This window comes from Eptatretus burgeri, chromosome 9 (genome assembly GCF_056783735.1).
Source record: "Eptatretus burgeri isolate ZD-2024b chromosome 9, Ebu_testis_v1, whole genome shotgun sequence".
NCBI lineage: Eukaryota > Metazoa > Chordata > Myxini > Myxiniformes > Myxinidae > Eptatretus > Eptatretus burgeri.
In genome coordinates, this window is record NC_140969.1 from 67895391 (window position 1) to 67922701 (window position 27311).

General features: G+C 36.3%; 1 protein-coding gene across 3 annotated transcripts in view; it reads left to right on the forward strand.

Moving 5' to 3' along the window:
- LOC147020280 (thrombospondin-1-like) overlaps positions 1–27311 on the forward strand; it is a 116292-nt gene that overhangs the window by 28325 nt on the left and 60656 nt on the right. For all 3 annotated transcript variants that reach the window (XM_085895531.1, XM_085895533.1, XM_085895532.1), the window contains 4 exons: positions 18710–18826; positions 22163–22256; positions 22739–22903; positions 25029–25205. In XM_085895531.1, the coding sequence (XP_085751657.1) occupies positions 18710–18826; positions 22163–22256; positions 22739–22903; positions 25029–25205 (553 nt within the window). The remainder of the gene's footprint in view (positions 1–18709; positions 18827–22162; positions 22257–22738; positions 22904–25028; positions 25206–27311) is intronic.

A 27311-nucleotide genomic window follows, 5' to 3' on the forward strand; every position in this document is an offset into this window, starting at 1 on the left:
TGATAAATCAAGAACTGCTGTTCCAATATAAATTGGTTTATCCATTACAATACTTTCCTTTTTCATATGAATTGCAGAAAAGTTCTCTGAAAAAACCTCTTCTCTCTCAAAACTTGGTTTATTTATCAATCTCGAAGCTTCTTTCCAAGATGTTGCGAATCTAATGTTTTGCCTGTTTCTAACATTTTCCATAGTCTTTCGAAATACAGCATTATTCATTAATTTATAAAAGTCCCCTTCAAATTTTACTTTTGTATTTGCTCTCATATCTGTATTGAATTGAATATACTTTTTCACCCAACGACTTTGTTTAAATTTTAAAACTCTATGAATTTTAGCTACTCTCAATCCTTCTCTCAAAAACTGTTTTAAGCTTCTCTGATGCAAAACATATCCCTCTTTATCATAGAATGTTGTTAATAACTTTTCTGTTGATTTGCCTTTAATATTAAAACTTTTATGATAATCACTGAACCATTCTTTCTTTGGGGTTTCTTTCTCACATGCAAAAGGAAGGTCTTTATGCTTATTATGAAGATCACTCGGGTACCACAAATCAACTTCAAAATAATAACCTTCTTCTTCGTCATTCAATTCCTCTTGAGAAGAAATAACAATATTCATCAAAGCCTTTTCATAATCCTTTTCTTCCACCCACTCTAATTTACCATAAGGCAGAGATTGAGACATTGCCCATCCATACAAATTATTAGCATCAAAATACATCAAATAATTACTATCTTTTTCACTATCATAATTTGGAAGATATTTATTATTTGCTTTAGCATATCTTTTTGAACATACTTGTGATATTCCACCTCTCTTGGACTTCTCAATCATCAAAAGCATATCAACATCACTGATTAAATGTATATCTTGTTTTGTCATTTTCAACATTGCACTCCAAGCTAAACCAGGAGCTGTGAAATAGTGGGCAGGATCTAATCCATAACAATTTTTAATATGACAGAGTGATCTAAAAGCTTCAAACACATCAGCTAACAATAAAACATCTGTTTTTAGATATAAATCATGATATTCTCCAAGGTTCTTTATCTTAAATATTTTCCATATTTCTTGTGCGTGTTTATATTCCTTATCACTTATCTCTTCTTCATAAAGGTTATTATAGAAACTTTCTTTTGAAGGAAGTTGTGTTTCTTTAAATCTCATAAATGAATCCATATAATCATAAGGATAAATTCCCTTACTTGTAAGAATTTTATCTTTACTTTGAATTTCATTCCTTGTTTGAATTTCCTCTCTCGTGAGAATTCCTTCTTTAATCAGAATTTCATCTTTAATCAGAATTTCCTCTTTAGTTAGAATTTCATTCATTGTTCGAATTTTCTTTATAATTAGAATTTCATCTTCAGTTAGAATTTCTTCATTAATTTCCTCATGAATTAGAGTTTCCTCTTTACTTTGAATTCTCTCTTTAATCTGAATTTCCTCTTTAGTGAGAATTTCCTCTTTTGGAAAGAATGAATTAACATTTGGAAAAGAGTCCGTGGAGCTTAGATTTGATGCGAGGTAGGCTAGTGGTGTTCCCATAAACTTGTAAGAATCTAGAAACCTAATACGAGTTAAAGGTTTTGTGAATATCATTTTTGTAAATGAAATATACTTTTGACTTGTGTTTGTTATGGCAGAAATATTCCCTGGTGTTTTTGAAAGTTCATTTATAAATAGATGTGTATCATAGTTGGCGCTGTTGTGAAGAAAGACTGGAATAAAAGAAGGTAATTTATAATTAAGATTACAACAAGAATGAGCGGGACCTCTATATTTACCAGTAAGATGACAATGATCCCTAACTTTAGACTCCTTAATTTCCCCCTCACAAATATGACAGATATTGTTCTTTCTAAATTCTAATTTTTCTTCTTTAGTTAATTTCATCGGTTCATTTGTTTCTTTCATTAATTTAGTGAGTCTTATACAATCCTTTTCTAATCGTTTTACAAACTCTTGTGAAGCTTTTTTTCCACTATAATGTTCAAGTTTGTTATACTTTTCTCCAACAGATGATTTGATATAATAACAGAAACCACAAGGAATATGTTTTTGATATTTATTTGTATATGATTCTTTTGGATTAGGAGAAGCAGTATTTATCTTTTTAAGGATACATTCAAAATCAGCGTATATCACAAATGGGTGCATGATAGATTTATTACAATCTTCAAAAGAAATCTTTTCACCAGGTTTAGGCATTGTAATTACAGCTGATTTATGATTACTACAATATTTTGAATGTTGTTCAAATCGTTCTTTTGTATGAAATGAATTAAGACATCGCTTTCAAGGATATATTTTGTTTGCTGTTCTGAATACCTGAGAAGAGATTAATCTTGATAAATTATTGATGTATGTGTAATGTGAATTATTTCCAACACTAAAATATAAAAGATCAATGTGTGTTTCTTCATTTTTATAGTTGTTTGAAATTTTTAATATTTGAACTTTGTTTGTATCCGTTAATCCATATACATTAATAGAAAGATTATTCTTTTTCTCAAATTTAGGAATATCTGTTAGTGGCATTGGGAATTTAAAATCTTTAATGTCCAAGGTATTCTCATATTTCATATATTGTTTTACTCTTTCTGAATTACATTTTGGTGGATGAAAGTGAGCAAGAACAGACCAGAGAAAACATTTATTATCATTGTTCTTAATATTAACAACTGCCTTCTTTAGTTTTATTTCTTTTGGTAATTCAATATAAGAAGAAGCTTTAAGAGGGTTTGATTTTAGAATGTGTATATCTAAAAAGATGATTTTTTTTAATATTGAATCCACTTCCTACCACTGTATTATGAACATCCTCCTCTTGTTTTGATAGTTCTTCATAAACCCCACTTTTCAAAAAATCTTGAAATGATGTTATAAAATGAAGATCTGTTCTCATATAAGGAGTTTGTTCTTCATCTTGTCTTTTCATATTCATTTTCACTCCCATATAAAACTTTCAAGTTTTCATTTCTTTTCATGTATTTTTAATAACTTTTTCAACATCACGTTTCACTATTTCAATTGATTCAGCTATTGATGATGGACCGGGTTCTCCAAATTGAAAAATCCTTATTTTTATATGCCTTTTAAATGCCCCATCAGTGTTTTCAATATAATAGTCTCCCTTTACATTAAACTCATTTTTCTTGTGTTTTTGTGATTGAAGATGTCTATTATAACTACTCTTCAAAACATCCTTTGAGCAGATATCACAATGTTTTCTTTCCAACTCAAGAGGAGATATTTTATGAAATAGATTAAATGTGTGTTTGTTGGTTCGGAGGTGTTTTCTATAATGTTTATATTCGTGATTACAAACATCGCAGTATGTTGTATTCACCATATTTATATAATAAATCTTTGCTTAAACTAAAATTTTCTTGATGAAAATTTCGTTTATTTTACAGGTGAATCTGTGCTTAAAACCATTTTATCCTCCAACTTTTTCACTTAATAAATACAATGTTTCAAGACACAAAAGACAAGTTTCAATCAATCTCTTCATTTGTTAAAGATACTGAGAAATATGTCAAGGATGTAAAATTGAACAAAGATAAATATTACAACTATTGGATAAAAACAATTATGGTGGATCTGATGAGTTCTTCAATTTCCTTCAGTGGAAGGGCTTTTAGTATACCTGGTAGAACATCAATTAAAGTATCTCTAACAAAAGTTTCTCCTCTCCTTCTGGTAATATATTCAAAACTAGAAAAAGCAATGAAACAAGAAAAAGTATCAAAAAACAAAAACCTTATGGATGAAGCTTTAGAAAGAAAAGATAAGACCATCTGTAATATGCAAGGAGAAATTTGTATTTTTTTCAACAACCCTAAAGATGTAAATCCTGATGAAATAAAGGATGTTAATATATCAGGTGAAATGACATTTCGTTCAATAGTAGTTAACGATCATTTTAAAATTACCTTTAATATAAAAAATGTTGTCGTTGAATCTGGTAATGAAGAAAAGTATATTGATATCGATGGTAATATTATTAAATATGAGTCAATATACAACTGAAAGTATAGATGAATTTCAGTTTAAGTAAAGTTTTACTTTATAAATATGCTAGACTTTCCTGATTCTCCATATGACAAATTTGACAATTGTCCTGCGTGTGAAAGACGGGGATTAAACACAGAGTCAAAAGCCTATAAACAATGTATATTCTGTGATTATCTTCTAATTAATGATAATAAAAAATATAAAAAGGAAAATAATTCTTTTAGATTTACACCAAAAATGAATTACTTTACAAGATTGATTAGAGAAATGAATGTAAAGTATGAGGGTGATAACACACCTTTCCTTACAAGGGAAGAAACTGAATGTATAAGAGAAATGTTCAAAGGATTGTTGTTATATATTATTCATGGATGTAATTTTCAGGGAAATATCAACACAAGATATTGTATGAATAAAATAATGGATTATCTTGAAATTAAACCTGAACTTAGGATAAAATATAGAGTTTCTAAAAAAGCCAATAATAAATTAAATAACCTGTTTTCCAAATATATAAATGAATGATTTTTTACCCATTTGGGAAAATAAGATAAAATTTAACAACCATAAAAATCTCCCAAATTCATTAAGATGTCTCATAGTTGGTTCAAGTGGATGTGGAAAAACCTGCTTACTTTTAAAGATGCTCCTCACTCCCAACTTTTTAGATTATGATAATTTAATAATTTTCACAAAGTCGAGTTTTCAACCAGAGTATCAACTACTCTCACAAGGTTTTAATGCTGGTCTTCAAAAGAAGATATAATCGGTTTATTTAAACGTCAAAAAAACCTAAATGATTATAACATTGAAGATATAATTCAACTATTTTGTGATACACAGAGATGTAAAAAGAATTCAAATCCGATAACTTGTATTCTTAGTGATAATACGGATGATATACCGTCTCCCCAAGATTTGGATAAATCAAAAAAGAACCTCGTTATCTTTGATGATTGTGTTAATGAGAGAAACCAAACGGTAATGGACAGCTACTACACAAGAGGGAGACATTCTTGTTGTAATTGTATTTATCTTAGTCAATCGTACTTTCAACTTCCTCGTCGTTCCATCAGAAACAATGCTAATACTTTTATTTTATTCAAGTTAAATTCAATAGATATCAATAATTTTTGGAGAGATAATTGTTCTACATTATGTAGTAAAAAGAAATTTGAGGATTACATGAAGCACACGACTGAAAAATATAAATATATTGTTGTGAAACAAGATGAGATATTAAGGAATATATTTTTTGTTTTATAAACAATTACATATATAAATGACAATTATTATTATAAATCTTGTGGGTAAATCTGCTTCTGGAAAAAAACTTTCATAAATCAAGGTTCTTGTGTAGTACAAATGAGAATATTGTAAATTTACTTAAAAAACACCCCATGATATGCATTGTATCAACAACAACGAGAGCAATAAGACCTGGAGAAGTAAAAGGTGAAGATTATCACTATATTTCAGTGGAGGAACATATGCGATTGAGGAATGAAGGTCAAATATTTGAGGAGGTTTCTCTTGGTACAACAAAATATTCACATTGTAAGAGTGAGTTAAGGAAACTAAAATCTGGTGGTCTTGGGATATTAGAAACTAATCCAGAAGGAACGAGACAAATTATTAAACATCTGAGCGGAGTGAAGATTTTATCATTCGGTTTTGATGTTGATGAAGAAACTCAACGCAAACGTATGAAAAGCAGAGATGCAAGTATTAGTGAAGAAGAAATTACAACTCGCATTAATGTTAATAAAGAATTTGATGAAATATTTAAAGAAAAGGATATATTTGAACACATCTACTTGAATGATGAAGAAAAGGAAAATTTCCCTGTTGATTTTTACAATTCATTAAATGATATTTTACAATAAAAAAATGGATGCAAAAGAAAGAGCAAGAAGATTTAAGGAACATCAAGAGTTGGTTTCAAAAGTTGTAAAACAGCAGGAAGACATAAAGAAGAAACGCAGACAGAAACTAACGGGCGAAGAAGCATTTGAAAGAAAAAAGAGAAATTTTTTAAACCCCTTTTAAAAACTTCCCAAGAAAAAATGAAAGATGTTTCCACAGTTCCCACAGTAGAATATACTCTTAAAAACTTCAAATGTTAAAAGATTTTGATCAAATGACGGAGGAAGAATTAGAGCATTTCGGAGAATTAGAATATGATGATGAAGGTTTATTTCAACAACTGGAAGACATTAATCGACTCCCTGATTATATTGTGAATGCTCTTCAAAACAATGAATATTCAGCGGATTCAAAAACCAAAGCAGGACTCATTCCAACAGAACAACCAGCAATATTTCATCTTGTTCAAGAAAAGGTATTGATATTTAATGATGAATTAAGGTTCTTGGGTTCTGCTCAACCCCCTGTTAAACTAACTCCGAGATTAATGTTTCTTCTCACAAAAGATGGAAGACAAGGTTCAACTCTGAGGGATGAATCATAGTATATTGATAAACCATTGGATATGAAAAATAATGATGATAGAGTATATATTGATCTGCTGAACACTCTAAATTATAGGGTTAGTATTTCTAGTAAAAGTAGGAAAAATGAGAAGGAGAAACACATTATTCAGGCTTTAAGTATCCTTGGTTCAGGTATTAGTTTTCTTCCAAATGACCCATCGCAATTAGTTAATAGACTGTTATTGTTGTTAGGTAGTAAGAAGGCTGGAAATAACAATTTTGTTAATGAAGCATCAGCCATTTTAGACCAGTTGATGAACATGAAAATAATTAATAAATATCAATATAAAGACATTTTATCTCATATTAAATAAGATGAGAAGCACAATCCTTAGTTTGAATTTCACAACAAGCGACCACACATCTTCATTCCCATACCCACTACAACTTGACCCAACAAAAGAATATGAGGCATCTTTATTGTCCATGGAAACTTATAATACCTTATTTAATATAACTGATAAAAATGACAAGTTTAGTTATAATCCCGGAAGTGGATACAAAACGATAACAATCTCACCCGGAGCATATGAGATTTCTCAAATATCTTCCGAAATTGCTCGTCTTATGAAAGAACAGGGTGATGAACCAAAAAATATTGTTATAGACATTCAAAAACATACTTCAAAATCAACGATTAAAGTTAAAAATAACTACAAGGTTGATTTCACAATTGATAATTCATTTAGAGAGTTATTGGGTTTCTCCTCAAAAAAGATTGAAACGAATGGGACGTTTTACAGTGATAATGTCATTCAAATATCCTCAGGAATAAATTCGGTGTTAATTCACTGTGATTTGATTGATGGTGCTTATAATGATGGAAAAAAAACAAATGCAATATTTTCATTCAGCGCATACTCAACCCCAATTGGTTATAAATTCAATATGGAACCTAAAAATTTGGTTTATCTCCCTGTGTCAGGAAAAACCATACACAGAGTAAATTTTAGGATAACCGACCAAGATAATCGTATGATTTCTTTTAATGGAGAAGTTATATCCATCATAATTCACCTACGTGAAGTTTTCCAATAAATAAACACGATGGTTATTGTGAGGAAACACGAGTTGGGAAAATATAAAATAATTACAGGGGATGGGATGTTCCTTTCCCCATACTACAAGGGTGAAGGTATGTATCTTGGTAGAGGATACTATAAACCTAAGAGACAAAGGGGTGTTGGACATCAATTTAGAGGAGATGGGATAATTGATACTCTCATCGGTATTGGTTCAACTATTCTAAAACATAAAGATCTAATTGGTTGAACTGCTTCTGCTGTGGGAAATGTAGCAGGTGCTGTAAAGAGCATAAAAGATGCCCAGAAGGAATCTCATAAATTACAAGCAATAAAAGAAATTAAGAAAGGCAAAACTCAGTTGTCCCCCCAAGAACGACAGAAAATAATTCAAATACTTGGATCAGGGTTTCAAAAGTTTTAACATCTTTTTTTCCTAAATAAATACAAGTATGGAAGCAATTGATAGTATCTATGATTTGGATGATACTATTATTATCTCAAACTCCACTAAAAAAGAAGATTACTTCAAGGTAAATGCAATAACTGGAACAGACTGGAATACGAATGGTACAAAAAGTTTTGAAATAAATAATCAACAAGCGTATTTGAATCTCTCCGAAAGTTTCTTGTTGTGTAAATTTAAATTCACTAAGGCTGCGACTAACACAAACGCTACACTTGTAAATGATTTCTTCTGGAAAATGTTTGATAGTGTGCGTTTGTATATTGGAACACAAGAAGTTGAAGCGGTTGATTATGTCTCTGCTGTATCTGAAATGATGAAATTTACACTCTATACATTCAGTGATAGAATGGGAAAGGGGTCTGTCGAAGGTTTTATTCCTGATATGTCAATGGGAACAAACACAGACCCTGGATATACTCAAAGGAAAGGAATGTATAATGATGATACAAAAGCAGAAAATAGTTTTACTGTGGCAGTTCCTCTTAAAGGTATATTTGGATTTTGTGATCATGATAAAGTTCTGTATGGTCTTAAAATTAGATTTCAACTACAAAGGTTGATAATGAAAATCGATTGCTTTTTGGTATTGGTAGTGCTTTTGGTGATCAGAATAAATTTGTAATTGAGGAAATGAGTTGGTATATCAGTGAATATACTCCTAATCTTAAAACAGAAGAGATGTTGAATCGAAGACTTAACTCAAAGAAACCACTCAGTGTATCATACCTCAAAAGAAGATGTCAACACGTTAAACTCAACCAAACTACTTACACGTGGAATTTGGGTGTTCTGGAAGGAAAGCCACGATATCTGTGGATCATTTTTAAAAAGCCAGATGGTGATACTGCGACTGATAAGAATAATGCATTGAGTGATAATGCTTAGGTGAAACAACTTCGCGTTTCTCTAGATGGAACATTTTATCCACGAGATAGATTGAAAATTAATTGGGAAAAAAATGATTTTGCTGAAGCATACAAGTCTTACCAAAAGGTGTGTGAAAGTAATGGAAATAAAGAACCTATTTTGGATATGACAGCATTTAAAAGTTTGTATACAATCTATGCGTTTGACCTGAGCGCTCAAAAGGAAACTATAAAGTCTAATCGAGTGGATACTTCCCGATACATTGAAAGAGGAGAGAGTGAAGAAGTTGATACATATTGTTTGCTTTTGGAAGAAACAGAATTGCAGATTAATACAGATAATGGTGTGATGATTAGTCTCACAAAATTTTTTGTTAAATAAATGAGTGGCAAAGTACCAACTGGGGTATATGTTAATCAAATCAATCTTCATAAACTATCATCTTGTGTTCAAAATCAAAAGCCTTGTACGATTAACGTTAATACAATTCAGAGAAAAGGAGCAGTAAGAATTGATGTTTTTCTCACAAGAGAACAGGTTAAAATCTTGAATGACACTGGCTCACTTAAAATTAAAATGACAAAACCAATGTTGAAAAAATATTCAATAAGAGAGACGAGTGGAGGATTTCTCCCATTTCTAATTCCTTTATTTGCTGGTTTAAGTGCGGTTGGAGCATTGACGGGTGGTATTTCAACAGCGGTGAAAACTGCCAACGAAAGGAAGGCTCAACTCCAGGCTCAAAAAGAATTGGAAAGACATAACAAAGAGTTGGAGAAACAAATTAGTGGAAGTGGTGTAATTGTAGATTTTGCTGAAAAACTTGAAGGTCTGCCTGATAAAGCGAGATTGTTAGTTGGAGATATGCTTTCTTCTATAGCACAAGCAGGTGTAAAATTAACGAAAAGAGGTAATGGATTATATCTTTCTAATAAATAAATGAGCATTGATGAGTGGTTTAAAGAATTTGGAAAGAATACAACATCAAATTTACAACTTGTCAAATATTGTAAGAAATAAAAAATTCATAATGTGGTTATTTGTATGAGAGATGAATTAACAAATGTGCCGAAACATGCAAAGAATATTATTATGAACTTAGAAGATAATAATGGGAACGGTTCTCATTGGGTTTGTATTTTTAATAGTCAAGACAAATATTATTTTGATAGTTTTGGTCTTCCACCACCTGTTGAAGTCATAAAATTCTTACAGAATGGTGTTTATCAAACATTTCAAGTCCAAGAATTAAATTCCAAGTGTTGTGGTCAATTATGTCTATATGTGTTATTTCAACTCAACAAAAATAAAAATTTTTATGATATTATTTTTAATCTAATATAAATGACTTATGTTGGTAAAGATGGTTCTATCTTTGGTGTATCTCAAGAACTGGATATTGATTTATCAAATTATTACACAAAGGCACAGGCTGAACGACATAAATATAATATAACCAAAAATATTAACATGAAAAATGCTTATAAATTAAAACATTATCCAAGCCCGACTGACGCGAATGACTTGGTGAGATTAAGCGATTTATCACAATATATATCCTTAAATAAAACGGCCGTGTATTCCAAAGATACAGAAGTGTTGATATTATCTCCAGGTCATACAGAATTCACAGTTCGAATTAAAATAAATTTTTATAAAGAAGGGCGTATCGTTTGTATGAGAATAGAACAATGGGGGTATGATATGAATGATTTAGGGTATAATTGGTCATTTAAAATTAACCTCGAAGACCTGGAACAATTAAATCAGTCTCGTAAGGAAGAATATTATCCACTTGGTATCGAGAATGAGTTTTGTGGGGCCACGATTTGTAAACAACAAATAAAAGAATTTAATAAGGGTAAATATAATAATGGTTTTGCCCTTGTTTATATCATGAAAACAGAAAAAACAGGATTATATATAATAAGTAAGGAAATACAAAATGATTTAACTATGGGAAGATGGGGAGGTGTTTTGTGCCATAATATTATTCTAACATATATTTCTAATACATAAATGACAGCAAGAAGGCTTCAAGAAAATTATCATTTCTGTGTCCAAGCATACCTTCAAGAAAAGGGTATTCGGTATTTTAATAAATATGTTCTACAACATAAGAATGAGGTATTTTCAATAAAAGATTGACATTATGCTGATGTTGATAAACTGACAACTTTAGATTTAATTAGAATGTTAAATAATGAAAAAATTATAAAGTTAAGAAAAGGTAAGGCTCTTTTAGAAATTCAAAAGAAATTTTATTGGTTTCCTGTTGTAAAAAAATTATTTTGGATACAGGAATAACAAGAAATCCTGATGAATATATGTATGATATTTTATGGGGTGTAAGCGATTCAAGAATAATAAGGGATGAGGAAGGAGTTGAAGAAGAGAGGAAAGAGGAGAAAAAGGAGAAGAGAGAGAAGGAGGAGATGGAGAAGAAAGAGAAGGAGGAAAAAGAGAAGAGAGAGAAGGAGGAGAGGGAGAAAAAAGAGAAGGAGGAAAAGGAGAAGAGAGAGAAGGAGAGGGAGGAGAGAGAGAAGGAGAGGGAGGAAAGAGCGAGACAAAATAAATATCAAAATATGGAAACCAGTGAGATTAAAAAAATATTGGTGGTATTACAGAAAATAACTCAACCCACCAAGGAGGAAAACAAAGAATTGACAAGTCTATTTGCAATACTTTCGACAAGAATATTGACATCGACAAGCTATTCATTTTAATTCAAGTTTTTCATTTTTTTCTTAAATAAATGGAGGAGAGAGTGAAGGCATTTCTAAGGATTCTTTATGTTTTAAAAATTAAGATTCAAATGTGCATGTTGGTAACTAAAAAGGTTTTTGCACTCTGCAGGAATTTTTCACATAAATAAATGAGTTATTGTCTCAAATGTAAAAAGAAAACTAATACTAAAAATATTTCATATATTAAAAGTAAAAATAACAGGGTTATACAAAAAGGTATATGTTTGGTGTGTGGTTCAAAAAAAAATCAATTTATCTCCAAACACAAACGAGGAGGAGATATACAAAAGTTTTTATCAGGAAGTAAATTTACAACTATTGGAATACCAGGGGAATTACATCTTCCAGGGTATTCTTTCTGTGGTCCAGGCACAAACTTGGATAAAAGATTAGATGAGGCAGACAATCCTAAATCCTGGAGTAAACCCATCAATAGAGTTGATGAAGTGTGCATGAGACACGATATTGATTATGGGAATACCACAACGTTGGAAGAAAAGCATGAAGCCGATAGAGAAATGTTGTATAATTTGTCTCTGATACAAAATCCAACCTTGAGAGAAAAAGTTGATTGGTTCATTGTGAAGAAGATGATCAGTGCTAAATTGAAACTTGGACTTGGAAATTCAAAAAACTTATAGGCTCTAATGATGTCATTAAGACTGAAGAGCAATTAGCTGATGAATTACATAAACCAATATTCACAAAGTTTCAGAGAAGGAAAGTTTATTCCAAGGAAGTAGATTATATCTAGTCTGCTGATTTGATTGAACTCAATAATGATAAGGGGTACAAGTATGCTTTTACCGTTATTGATTTGAGGAGTAGATACGCATGGGTTGTACCATTAAAAAACAAAACAGGTAATACTCTTATGTTAGCCTTTCAACAGATATTTAATAAAAGTAAGAGAAAACCTAAAAAATTGTGGACTGATGAGGGTAGAGAGTTTTATAACAAGACATTTATGAATTTTCTAAAAAATAACAGTATTACATTATACAGTACCTTTAATGAAGGGAAGGCAGTTGTTGTTGAACGTTTTAATCGTACCTTAAAAGAGAGACTATATAAAAAAATTCACACAACTCGGTTCACAACAATGGTCATCTTTTATTCAGGATATTGTGGATAAGTATAATGACACGATTCACACGTCAACAAATATGAAACCATCAGAAACATTTACAAAATTAAAATATGAAAAAGAGATTAATGTCAGAAAACCTAAGTTCAAAGTTAGTGATATTGTAAGAATATATAGGTGGAAATCTCATTTTGAAAAGGGTTATATTAAACGATGGACGAACGAACTTTTTAAAATTGTTGATGTTATAGATACGGTTCCTTGGACTTATAAGATATATGATTTGGAAGGGGAAGAGATTTTAGGTTCATTTTATTCACAGGAATTACAAAAGACAAAGATAAATTGAAATTTTTTGACTCCGCCCCTTTTTGACTCTACCCACACAAAACCCACCCACATAAACCCCACCCCACACAAGCTCCACACAAACCCCACCCCACACAAACCCCACACAAACCCCACCCCACACAAAAACTCCACACACACAAACCCCTCACAAACTCCACACAAAAACTCCACCCCACACAAGCTCCACACACACAAACCCCACACAAGCTCCACCCAATATTCATCATATTCACATAATTAGTGATTAGTTTATTAGTTCCCCACACACAACATGTTTATTTAATTAAAAAATTATCCACCCATCCACACAAGCTCCACTCATCCACCCATCCACCCATCCATTTATCCACACAAACCTCATCCACATAAGCCTCATCCACATTCACCCCTCCCACATAAGCCCCACCAAAGCCCACCCACATAAACCCTGCCCACATAAACCCTGCCCACATAAACCCCTCCCACACAAGCTCCACCCACATAAACCCCTCCCACCGAAGCCCACCCACATAAACCCCACCGAAGCCCCACCCACATAAACGCCCTCCCACAAGCCCCGCCCGCACATGCCCCGCCCACACAAGCCCCACCCCCTCATCCCCCCTGGGCGCCCCCACCTTTGACCCGCCACCTCCCTCATCCCACCCCCACCCTTCCCCACACACCACATGGGGAGGGCGGGGGGTGGGATGAGGGGGTGATGGGTCATTGGGGGAGCGCACCTACCCCCCCCCCCCCACCCCCTCCCTCTCCTTAATGTCTTGATCCTTTTTTTGAAATTCAAAATCAAGTAATTGTAAACAAAACAAATATAATTAATCAAAATTGAAAATATTAAATATTCATTTGCGAGAATGTATAATCTTTCCCAGCAATCTTCTTCAGATGTCTTGTGATTTCGAAACTCAGACACCATATTCTGTTTTGAAACAAAAAGTGGATAATAATTAGGTTTTATAAAGATAATTACATGGTAATATGAGTAAGCCTGGTGTTGGTTCTAAGTTCAAGCCTCGTTGACCACTGAATTAACACACCAGGAGGCCGACTCAGCCTGTCATCCTTCCAAGGCCAATAAAATGAATTCCAGTGTACTGGTAAAACCGTGTCCAAACTAATGATGCAACCAACATAAGACGTCATTCCAAAGAGAGAGTGATATTAATAAACAAATAACTAAATAATAATTCAGAAACATTTACCTCCAGAAAATCATGTGTTGTACCAGATTGCTTCAACAGCTGATGTTGTGTGATCGAGCTGAAAAAAAAAATAATGAGTCAAGGGTATAGATGGAGAGACAGACAGAGAGAGGTAGGCAGAAAGACAGACAGAGAGAGATACAAAGAGACAGACAGGGAGAGATAGAGATAGAGAGAGACAAACAGACAGGGAAAGAGACACACACACACACACACACACGCACACGCACGCGCACGCACACGCACGCGCACGCACGCACGCACGCACGCACGCACGCACGCACACACGCACACACGCACACACGCACACACATACATATATTCACACACACACACACACACACACACACACACACACACACACACACACACACACACACATATATATATATATATATATATATATATATATATATATATATATATATATATATATATGTATATATATATATATATATATATATATATATTTATATATATATATATATATATATATATATATATATATATACACACACAGACACATATATATATATATATATATATATATATATATATATATATATATATATATATATATATACACACACACACACACACACACACACACACACACACACACACACACACACACACACACATATATATATATATATATATATATATATATATATATATATATACACACACACACACGCATACATATATTCACACACACACACACACACACACACACACACACACACACACACACACACACACACGTGTCTCACCATTGGTTTAATTTATTCAAGATCAGAGGCCGTGATAAGACTTCGTACCAGTCATTATAAATGTTTTTCAAATCTCTTCTAAAATCATTGACCTCTTCAATAAGAGCATTCATTTGATGCACCTCATCGTGATATGTAAACTCTACTTCTTCCAAGGACCTGCCAGGAAGAAATATATATTTTCGCATTATCACGATTTAATTTATAATCAATTGCTTCATCGTTCAAAGAGGAAACCATACACAAACTTACCAACTTTGTAGTGAGCTGTTATCTTCATCGGAAGAGAGTGAGTCCATGTCTCAGTTTTTTTTTACCATTGGTACAAGATGGCAAAAAGATCAGAGGCCGTGATAAGACGTCATGTCAGTCTTTAAAAATGTTTTTCAATTCTCTTCTAAGATGATTGACCTCATCAATAAGAGCATTAATTTCATGCACCTCGTCATGATATGTAAACTGCTCTTCTTCCAAGGACCTGCCTAGAAAAAAATATATATATCAGAATTATCACGATTTAATTTATAATCAATTGCTTCATCGTTCAAAGAGGAACCTATACACAGCCTTACCAACTTTGTGTTGAGCTGTTTTGTTCGCGGAAGAAAGATCGCTCATGTCTCAGTTGTAAAAATGAAAATCCCGTCTGGCAGAAACTTTGTCTGGCGAATCACTTATAAAGCAACGATGAGGAGATTGCTTAATCATTGGGTGTGGCCACAGGAAATGATGCTTCGGGAGAGACAGCTTGGAAAATAACTGGGAGATATATTCTCAAATTGTATGAATCATTTTTAAAACATACTTAAAATACCCTAAAATGGTTTTGATTAAACATGTTTTCAGTTCGTGTTCTGAGATAAAATATAAACACGAGACCTTGTCTCACAGAATAGTTCCTATTTTTTCACAGCATGACTGTCCAAAAACACTTCCTCATTCACACAGCACGACCGTGTCAAAAAAAACACTTCCTCATTTTCATGACACGAACTGAAAACATTTGAAACAAAACTTTTTTTATGGCGTGGTTTATGCACAAAAATTATTTGCAACTCGGGCAGTGGCCAGATGAGATCATTAAGAGAAGTTTATCATTTCGTAATGGCACAAAAGGGGTATCTTAAAAAAATATAAAGATTCAAATGTTTTGTTTTTCAATATTTTAGATGGGGATTATTGTGCAAAGAAAATTAAACTATTGAAGGAATTTGAGAATGAACAAATCTTTATAGGTTCAATGAGTGAGCTAAACAATATGCATCGGTTATTTGATAAAGAGTGTCCCGAGGTTTAGACGTTTTAGATATTTCTTTCGAATCACCTTTAACAAATCTTTATCTTATTGCATGGATTATTTGAAAAAAAAAGTGTCCCCAGGTTAAAAGGGGAGACAAATAAATATACCTTGGGATAAAAAGGGGGTTTATTTTTAGGGAAAAAAATATGAATCGCTGAAAATCCCCCATTCATTTACATGGGGAAAAGTGAGCCAGAACCAGTATATTCACCCTACTTATATCAATTAACACGAATAATATTTTCAACAATAATAAGAATAGTCATATCATATGGCAATAATAATAACGAACATGTAATCCCTGCATTGGCCCCAAGCACATCTGGACTTAGTGAAAGGTAAGCTGATGCTCAAGCAGTCCAGCAAGAAGGCTGGGAAGGCCAATGAAAATTTGGTCCATCGGACCAACGGGCCCACTAGTACTATAAAAGATGCCCTGCGTGGGTGCATCAGTCCATCCCTCTGCCTGTGTTTAACATTCTGTTCCACTCATCAGTTAGTGGTTCACTTGACTCCACCCACAATTTCAACCTGAAAAATCATGCGGCTGCCATGTTGATGCTTTCTGCTTGGCAAAGCCAAAGACATCTTCGGAGCTGTCATGTTCACAATCGTCATTCCCTCCCTATAAGTTTTCCCTTCAGTGTAAATTGGCCAAAGTGACAGGGAAAAGGATTAAGAGATGATAAGTGCCATGGGCCTTGTCAGTGGAGTAAAGGACAGAGGAGCCACCAACCATGGTTTTCAATTTTAATGTGGTCTGCTGTCCTGATGAGCCCAACATCAGGGCGAAACCATGGTAACTATATTGGGTCACCCTCATGTGGTGATCCACAACCACTGGAGATAAACTCCAAGGATGCCGAATGTGGATTCCCCTTGTTTTCACAGTGCACCAGAGGTAGGGGGAGAACCAGAGGAGAACCATATCAATGCACACACAGTTCCACCATCTTGACTTTACAGCCAGATGGGAGGTGAGAAAATACAACAGGGAAGGATCAAGAACACTAATTACAGAGAGAAAAGAGGGGGGAAAGATGCAGACATGGGGGTTATGGTGATAAAGAGTTCTCTACATCCTGGCAGTCACTATTAACTGAGTGTTACAAACACCTTATTAAATTATGAGACATTAATTATGAAATAACTACCCATGTCATTTTCATAACAATATTCAGGGATGTGCAAAAGTTTTGGATATTTTCCCTTTTGAAGGGTATTCCCCATCAAGCATATGTTGGAAGTTAGAAGTGTGCAATATGGGTAGATAATAATTCAAATCTCTGTGATACTCGATTTGATGTCACAGTTATATCCAAGTATGTAAAATTAATGACAAAATTGCAATTTTTTTTTTGTGATACATTATATTATCATGTTCAAGTAATATCCACTTAACATGAATAAAATATGCAGGAAATGTTATGTATGCCTGGTGTTGGCTTGATGGTTAGGGTGGTGGGCTTGGGATCCTGAGTTCAAATCCCACTCAGCTGTTGAATTAATACTCAATGGGATTGATTCAGCCTGCCATCCTTCCGAGGTTGGCAAAATGAGTGCTGGCTTGCTGGTATCCTGTGTCGGAGTGACGACCCATCCAGGATTGTGTCCAATAGCCAAGGAGACTGCTTGGGCAGCACCAACGCTCTGCACAGAATTATGGTCCCGATGGATGGATGAAAATGTTATGAGATGCATTGTGCTGCAGTCTATTAAGCAGGGGGAGGCTCTGTTACTGCCTGGAGCTGTATCTCAGCTTTTGGCATGAGGAAACTTGTTAAAATCAATTGGACGCAAACATAAGAAGTACAGTACAAGCAAATACTGCAGCACCATACAGTTCCTTGTGGAAATCGTTTCATCGGAAGAGGATTCATAATCCAACAAGATAATGATCCAAAACACACTTCCAATATAGTGCAACAGTACTTGGAGAACAAGGTTACAGCTGGTGTGCTCCCAGTGTTGGAATGGCCACCCCAGTGTGGGGAGAGTTTCCATCAAATCACCAATATCTTACCAATCCCTCCACAGCTCTATCCCTCCACTCCAGCTCAGTTCAAGCATAACACTGTGAACAACGGCAGGATATTGCATTTTTGAGTATGCCATCCAACTCTGCTGGTGCAAGACCAGAAATTATTATTTGAACAAGCTTATGGTGTTATATTTTCCACAACATTGTTCAAGCAAGAGCAGCCTTTTGGGCCATTATCATGGCAGAACCTTGTGCCATTAATGTGAGTTGTGATATGTAATGCCAACCTTTTTTGAGTGCAGGGCTCTCCAAAGATTGGAGTACTTATCTTAATTCATGAGGACTAATGGATTAACGCCTGTAAATGTTATACTGGTATGATGTGTGTGCAGAAGAACCGCAGCAAGACCTGGGAAGGAAGCTTTTGGGGAGATTGTTGGTTTAAAAACCGTAAAATTGGCAACGGGGTCAAGTGGAAGATTGATGATTGCACTTCCTGCATCTGTCAGGTGAGAGTTTTTAAAATTTCACACTATCTTCTCCGAAACTGCTCAATGGAAAAAATTGAAACTTGGCAAATGTCATCAACTCCACATGAGGTATCTGGAGTGATAACAATGGCGTGATCGGGGAAGTGGTATTTCAATCATAATTGGTTGACTCAAAATCCTTATCCGAAAAATCTGAAGTTTCATATATTTGATCTATTAACCGATGTGAGTCAAAAATTAAATTTATGATGTCATCAGTGAAGTGATCTGGCAGCCAACCACATTGGATTTAAAATGGCATAAAAAATATCTTCTCCAGAATGCCTTAACAGATCTATGCGAAACTTCAAACACATGGGGAATACAGTTTGAATTTGTTTTCATGTTCACCTTCATTGACACAATTTTGCCTTAATAGGCACAAAAGTGGTTGTTAAGTATCCTCATAATCAATAAAGCTCCGGATAATGGCAATGTACGTGAAATAATAAGCCACATGGATGATACGGGCATATGGGCCATAATAGTAGCATGTTCAGTTGATCAGATATATGAAGTTTTTGTTCAGAATGAGCATGCGAAGAGAGACTATGTGCTCCACCGAGTGCCGTTCTAGTTTTAGTGGCACAGTTACGGAAAAATCACAGCACAATAAACTGTATTTCAAAAAATGTGTGGAGAAGGAAACAAGTCTTGCTATTGCTTCTGCTAACCACTTATTTTCATTTTCCTTCCTCCTCTTACTCTTATTTGATGTACAGTACAAATGAACATTTGACCTTTAAAAGATGCAAAAATGTAATTCCAAATTTTGAGTAAAAGTATTTGTTTTTTTAGTCATGGGTTGTGTCGGTGTGAGTGTCAAGTTTATGTACATTTAAGGGATCTCTAATGTTGGTCAAACAAGTTGACATGATCACACCACTGTTTACGAGCCCTTTCTTCATTCTGCCAATCAGACCGACTTCTGGTGTCGTGAGTTTATGTTTCAAGTGTAACTTTTTTATGTTTCTTTCATGTTTCAGATACAACAGAGACTCATCATCCCTTGATCATGAGAATATGGCACTCAGACAGCTTAAGATGTGGGACATCACAGCAATTTAGTCTTTTCTTGCAATAAATGGAAACAAGACCACTTTGGTAGCCAAGGAAACCTCTAAAACCTAAAAAATAATAATAGATAATTTAATTATCACAACCTCAAGTGTTTCATAGTAACATCTAATCATTAAGAAATATTGTATATTGAGATTTCCTGCGAAAACAAGGTTAAATGTCCTAGATTTTGATGGTAAAAGTGTGAAACGCATCAGAAAATGACCAAAACATTCTGTTGATGAGAAAATGTATGCACAATTGATTGTATAGTAATGTACAGGATAAAAACAATGCCAATCATAATCATGCAAGAACAATTACATCCACCGACCACCACTGATAAAACTTGTTGGAACAGCTTTGCTCCTGCAAAAAGAATAGAGCTCCAAAAGCATGCAGAATTAAAATCACGGTCCACTTCGACTGCATCTCCTCAAATGTGATCTACTGAATCTCACGTGCATTCTCTGCAAGATCTACATCAGTGAAATCATGCGAAGACTGGGAGATCGCTTCCGTGAACACTCACTCGATGCAGAAACAAACAGTGCGGACCTCTCCAAACTGATTGCGTGACACTTCAATCTTCCTGAACATTTGTTCATACACGACAGTCTATGCTATCTTACTCCATTTCAGCACTACGGACATTTGTAAACACAAAGAACAAATGTTGCCTGACCCCTGACTCACTCTGACTCACTTCCACCCCATATCAACCCTCGCCCCTATCCCGTCAGGTCAGGTATGGCAGCATGCGCCGAAGCAGCGCGTCGCTGCGTCCACTTTCCGCTGGTACTCCAGCGGCCTCTGTCTGGCCATCCCCCAGGCAGATTCCTGGCCCATCCCCATCTCCCCGAGATGCTAATCAACCTGCCTCAACTTTTGACGAAGGGTTCCGTCTCTCTTTTGCTTTGACTAAGGGTTTAGCACCCAAAACCTTGGCTTCTCTTGCTCCCCACTGTGATTCGCAAACCTCAATCAACGTTCTGCTGATTTCATCCATTGTTCTATCTGTCTACCAACGGAGATTGACACGAGCCGTTACCAGTAACACTGTTCTTCATTTTATAATAACTTTGACAGGTTGAAAGGAGGTAGTTTTACTGAAAAATGCTCGAGCTTTACTCCAATCAGACTCCCTCTACCTCACGAACTGTGTGGGAAAGTCATGACTTAAAGTTTATATAATGTGGAGGAATATGTGCACTCCACTTGGTGTGTGAACATCCCTTGTTCGTTGAGTCAACGGAGTCCTCACAGAAACCTTAACAACTAGGAATCCCATTTTGGTGTTTGGAATGGTGATGTCCTGTGTTCCCCTTATCACATTAAGAGATGACTTATCTTATTTGTGGAGCACGGTAAGTCTTGGTTGATCAAAAGCCTTTTCCTTTGTCTCAATTCCCATGTCAAGATCCGATGCTCTTTGCTCCGAATTTCCTTTCAGCCTGTCTACCGTAGTTAGAGATTCACTTACCTTGGCAGTGATATTCACGTGTCCACAGGCTGTGAGTCAGAGGTCAATAAACATCTGGGTCGGGCCTGGCGAGTCATGGATTCACTGGATCATGGGGTGTGGTACTATCGGTACCTGTATAGGAGGATGAAAGTCCGAGTCTTCAGGTCCTTGGTGCTTCTAGTCTTGCTCAACAGATGTGAGACATAGACTCTGACAAAGGATCTGAGATGGATTCTTAACTCATTTTGGTACCAGGTCTCTTTGGAGAATCCTTGGCTTTCGCTGGTCAGATTTTGTGTCCAGAGAGCGGTTGCTGAGAAAGACTCAAATGAGATTTGTTACCTGTATAGTCCATGAGCGTCAGCTGCAGCTGTATGGACATGTGGCTCGATTTCCTGACGCTGATCCTGCTCACCAGATTCTCTCAACGACGGAGCCTCGTGAGTGGAGAAGGCCAACGGGACGACCACGTGCCTCGTGGTTGCAGCAGGTTTATCAGCATCTCAAAGAGATGGGGATGGACCAGGCATCTGCCTGGGGGATGGCCAGACGGAGGCCCCTGGACTACCGCAGAAAGTGGACGCAGCGATGCGCTGCTCTGGCACATGCTTCCATACTTAACCTAACCTAACCTTTGTTACACAATAAAAGGCAATCACTATAAAATATACAGAAAAACAAAAATTTGAAAACCTGAAAATAAATATAACTCAAGATAAACAATTTTTTTTGTGGTTCACATTACTTTTCATGCTTTTTTTTGTCACCATTTCTGCCTCCCAATCTCACAGGATTTAAGGATGACTTGCCATAAAACAACGTGCAGACCACCTGATTGTACTCCCACAGTGATTCCTGAGGGAGAGTGCTGTCCCGTGTGTCTTGGTGTGACCTTTCAGACCCACACAAAACCATTTTCCTTTCACTACCCAAAGCACACATTTGTCATCACATTACCTTAACAGCTGGCATTTTTGTTCACTACAACAAGGTAGTGTTTCCGAGAAGGAACCTGCAGTTCGTCTGTAATAGAGTTGGAAAATACTTGCTACTTAAAACTCCTTCACCACTGTGGGTTTAAATTACCAGTCGTTCATTGTGGACTTCTAGTTGTAATTCATTTAAGGTATTGTTCTGCATAAATGGTGGAAAAATTTCATCACTATCATATAAATATGCATCACTACACATTCCTCCTCCCCCATACTTGTCAGTCACTTGTCACTTCAGATAAATTCCTGGAACATATTCTCCAAGCAATGATTTTTAAAATACCTATTTCTTCATTTCCCCCTTTTTGTTCAACTCCACTTTCTCCTCTCCCTTTTTATCCGTTTCCTCTTTATTTTCTATCGACTCCTGAATAGATGTACAGAATGGCTGGTCGATCTGGTCTGCATGGACACCCTGCTCAGCAACATGTGGTCAGGGCTTGCAGCAACGTGGACGTTCTTGTGATCAACTGAGCTACGAATGCAATGGCTCTTCTGTGCAAACAAGATCCTGTAATTTGCGGGAATGCCCAAAAGGAGGTGGGTTCACCCAGCACACATTGCTGTGGCCAGGAGAACCATATCAATGGAGATTAGCTTGAATTGGTGCTGCTTTTTTAATGAAAAATTAGCGAATATTACAGACAATACAGGAAACGATGTGTCGAGGTTGTATGAAATTATTTCATCCTTGTCATTACGTAATTCTATCAAATGCATTCGATAGTTTGGCATCCTGCTCGACCTGCCAAGCTCGCTGCCTGCGGCAGACAAGGCAGCCTTTATACCTGGCTTTCCGACTTCCTCCATTCGCACATTTAATGCATTGCTATCAATTGAATCCTTTTCACCCCTCTCCTCTCCCAGCAGAGGCTGGAATAACCCATGGGTGGTGTCATGGGCCCATTCTTATTCATCATATACATAAACGACCTCATTAATACCCTGGAACACCCTCTCTCATGCAGGTGACTCCACATTGCACCGTTAAGTAATCCATCCCATTGACAGGTGGACAGCAGCAGCAGCAGCAACTTTGCTTTCTGCTGATATGGAATTTATGAAATGCTAGTCTGACGAGTGCAACATGTCTTTCAATTCTGGCAAATCTCATTATCTCACCCTATCACCCAGGAAGAGTCGTCACATTAACCCACCTATTTCCATGGTCACCCACTGAAAGAGGTTCGGTCTTTTGAACTTCTAGGCTTCACAATTAGCTATGACCTCTCCTGGGCTGACCACACAACAAAGCTGGCCTCCAAAGCTAGCCACAGACTGGGTAACATTTGTCATTCCAATTCATTGCTTGAAAAACTAGAACAGCACCGTACAGTGCATCTGTACTGCCTCGCGTGTTGCCTGCCTCATTGCCTCGCGTGTTCATTCATTGTTTCATTGCCTCGCTTGTTCATTCTGAACAAAAATACCATTGTTAACTGAACACGTGATTATTATGGCCCATATAGCTGTATCATCCATGCACTCTATTATATCACATAGTTTCTTGGCATGTTTTATGACATCATAAATTTAATTATTCACTTACATCGAGTCGTTTGATCAGATATATGAAGTTTCAGATTTTTTGGATAAGGTTTTCAATTCAGTCAATTATGGCTGGAATACCACTTCACCAATGATGTTATAATTGTCACCCTATATACCCCCATGGGAAGTTTATGACATATACCAAGTTTCAAATATTTTTGTTGAGCAGTTTCAGAGATATGTCCAAATTTTTCCCCTTAATCCAAGATGGCTGTCATACCATGTGACCTATGACATCATAGTTATCAATAAAATAGTCTCCATGAGGAGTCCCTCCGATGTTTAAAGTTTCGCATCGATCGGACAAGCGGTTGTAGAGAAAAGCATTTTTAAAAACACACACACACACACACACACACACACGGGCATTGCAATAGCCCATAGTCTCACAACCCCCTCAGGGTGAGACTAATCAGTACTACTCACAGTCTACGAGACATATACATCGCTCAATGGAGTACTGCCCCTCCCGAATTGGTTGACTCCACCCTTTTATGACTCTTCTGTAGAATCTAAATCTCTCCCCATCCTTGGCATCTTTTGTAAAGAAACAGAAACACAGGGCCTGCTGCTATCTGATCACAGAGAAGTTGGTGGTCTTTGTTTTTTTTACTGCTTCTCCTCTGTTCCACCTTTTGCTCTGTCATTCCTTCGACCCTCCCCAGCTCCTCCAGAACACTCCTATCTTCCAGTTACCCATCCTGGTTACACTCCCAAAATGGAGACTTACTGCCTACCTCCATTCTTTTGTTTCTTATTTCTCCCATTTGTGGAAATGCTTTTCAGAGACGGTTCAATGACATTTTTCTCTCTCGGGCTTCAAATTATTGGTACACCACCACCATATCATATATCACCGACGTACATCCACTATCTTCTCTACTCCCATTCACGCCGCCTAACCTAACCCTCTTATTTGCAGGTTACCATATCCTCCCCTTTTCTCCCCCTTGCTTGTCGCATCTACATGTAGCCCCACTGTCAGTATTTTGCCTTTTGGCCTGTCACCTCACTCTTCCATGAGGCTAAATTTATCTTTGTACAAGTTGTATTCATCGCACTTGTGAATCTTTATCTTGCACCTGATTTTATGATGCATCTTCTTTATTATTAGTGCGGCAAGATGGTGGTTGGAGCTTTTGGTCTCCATGGTCTCGGTGCTCAGTAACTTGTGGTCCAGGATTCAGATCTCGAATCAGAGCTTGCAATTCACCATCGCCACAGCTCGGAGGAAAGACCTGCCTGGGCCAATCTCATGAGACTCAATCTTGCCAGCTGCAACCCTGCCCAGGTGTGATATACCTACTGATACGTGCAGTAGTTAGCACAACATTCCACAAGTATGCTCCATTGATGGCTGAATAGTTTTCAAGATACCTCCTCTATATTCTGAACAAACAAGAGCATAAGCCACTATAACCTGAACCTCCAATTGAAATGTTTTATTTGATAATTGAAAACTTCTCACTTGTTTCGCTTTTGTGCTTCTTATTGGTGACTTCTATACTTATGATAATAAAAGCAAAATGCAAATACATCCGTTAAAACTGCGTCGGAGTGGCGACCCATCCAGGATTGCGCCCAATAGCCCAGGAGACTGTTCCGGCAGCACCGACGCTCTATACACAGTATGTTCTCAATGGAGCCTTTAAAAATTGGAGGTGGAAAATTCACTGATAAGGATTGTGGTGGTCCCATAGCCTTGTGTTGTTTTTTTGGGTACCATATTAGAGTACTTCTACAGACAGATGGATAGCTCGGTGCCTTGCAGGGGATAGAATACATAATGATGAACAATTGTGACATAAGATGGTGGTACACAGCCAACATTCTGTCAGTACTGTACAAACAGTACTCGAGTCAAGTTATAAGCTCCTGCTTCCTGATTACATGAGTGAGGACAAAAAGGGAGGAGCAGTCATTGGAGATTGGAGGTTCATGACTTGGAAGTTCAGGAGGTAATCAGGCAAAAGAAAAAGGTGTTTAAGGAATGGCAAAAGAACAGGCAAGAGATAGCAAGATAATGTATGGGGAGAAGAAACCAGGGTTGGTGTCAAAGCTACCCAATGCTCGCCTGTTTATACATTTATCGTTTTTAAAAGACTCGTCTAATAATTAATATTTTTTATAAATCATTGCAGTGAAGTCTGATCCAAATAATTTTAAAGCAATATATGTATTTGTATATTGTAATCAGTAACAAGAGCGCAAGTGAGCACAATATACGGCCGAACAAGAAGGTATATACAGAATTGTGCTACTACATGGAAAACAGCATCCTGGTTGCCATGGCAACCACTTTAGATGATGAATGTATGTCTCCACAGTCTGTACCTATGTACCAAATATGAAACGTGAAAGTTGAAAACTGGGAGTTAGAGTGCGGACAGGGACAGACGGACGACCGGTATCACATAATACGCCCATATATATACACATATATCGGGCGTATAAAAAATAGTGTGGTAGATAAAAACATTAGAAAGGAAAAAATAACTTGCACCAAAAACTTTAACATTTTCACGCTCACGCCGGGGGTATCGCGATAGCTCTCTGTTCTTCGAACAGGCGAACTAAAAACAGGCAAAGAAAGCATTACCAAGACTCGACAGGGGGTGCTGAGAGAGTGGTATGAGAAGTTGGATAGAAGTGATATTGGTGATATTGAGGTGATAAAGAACAGCATGGGAGAGATTCTTAATGAGGAAGACATTCTTGGTTTATGAAAGGAAAATTTTAAGGATCTGCTAAATGTTGAGAAAAAGGGAGGGTTGGGTTTGGAAATGTCAAGGGCCAGTCGGAGGCATAGCGGGAGGAAGTATTGGCAGGTGGAGAAAAGAAAACAAAGATAATGCAAAGTGAGTGGACCATTAGGGGTGTGGTGGTGGAGATGATTCAGGGATTTCAGGGTGATGGAAGAGTGGATTAACTTGGGCAGGTTTGATTAAGATCTGGGAGGAAGAGAGGATACCAAAAGGAGAGTTACTTATTGGCTATCCTTAAGAATAAAGAGGATGTTGTGGATTGTGTGGATTACAGGGGTAGCAAGCTGATGGAGCAAGTGTTTAAGTCTTGGACAGGGTGGTGAATGATAGGCTAAGGTGTTTGGTAGGCTTTTGGAGGGAAGAATAAGAGTCATGAGAATGTGGAAAGTGGTTCCACAAGCAGGGAAGGGGGGGGGGGTGGGGAAGGGAAGAAATGAGTGGAGGTGATTCTGGATTTTGAGAGTTTCACCAGAAGGGGGTTGCTGGTGGACTGCAGGCAGAGGGTGTACGAAAGGAGGCAGAAGAAAACAGAGAGAGGATGCCGACCTGTCGACAGCGGCGAAGTGATAGGCCCACGGACTCATCTTCATCATGAGAGATTCCATTTATCTTGAAGGCCTTGGTTTCCATGG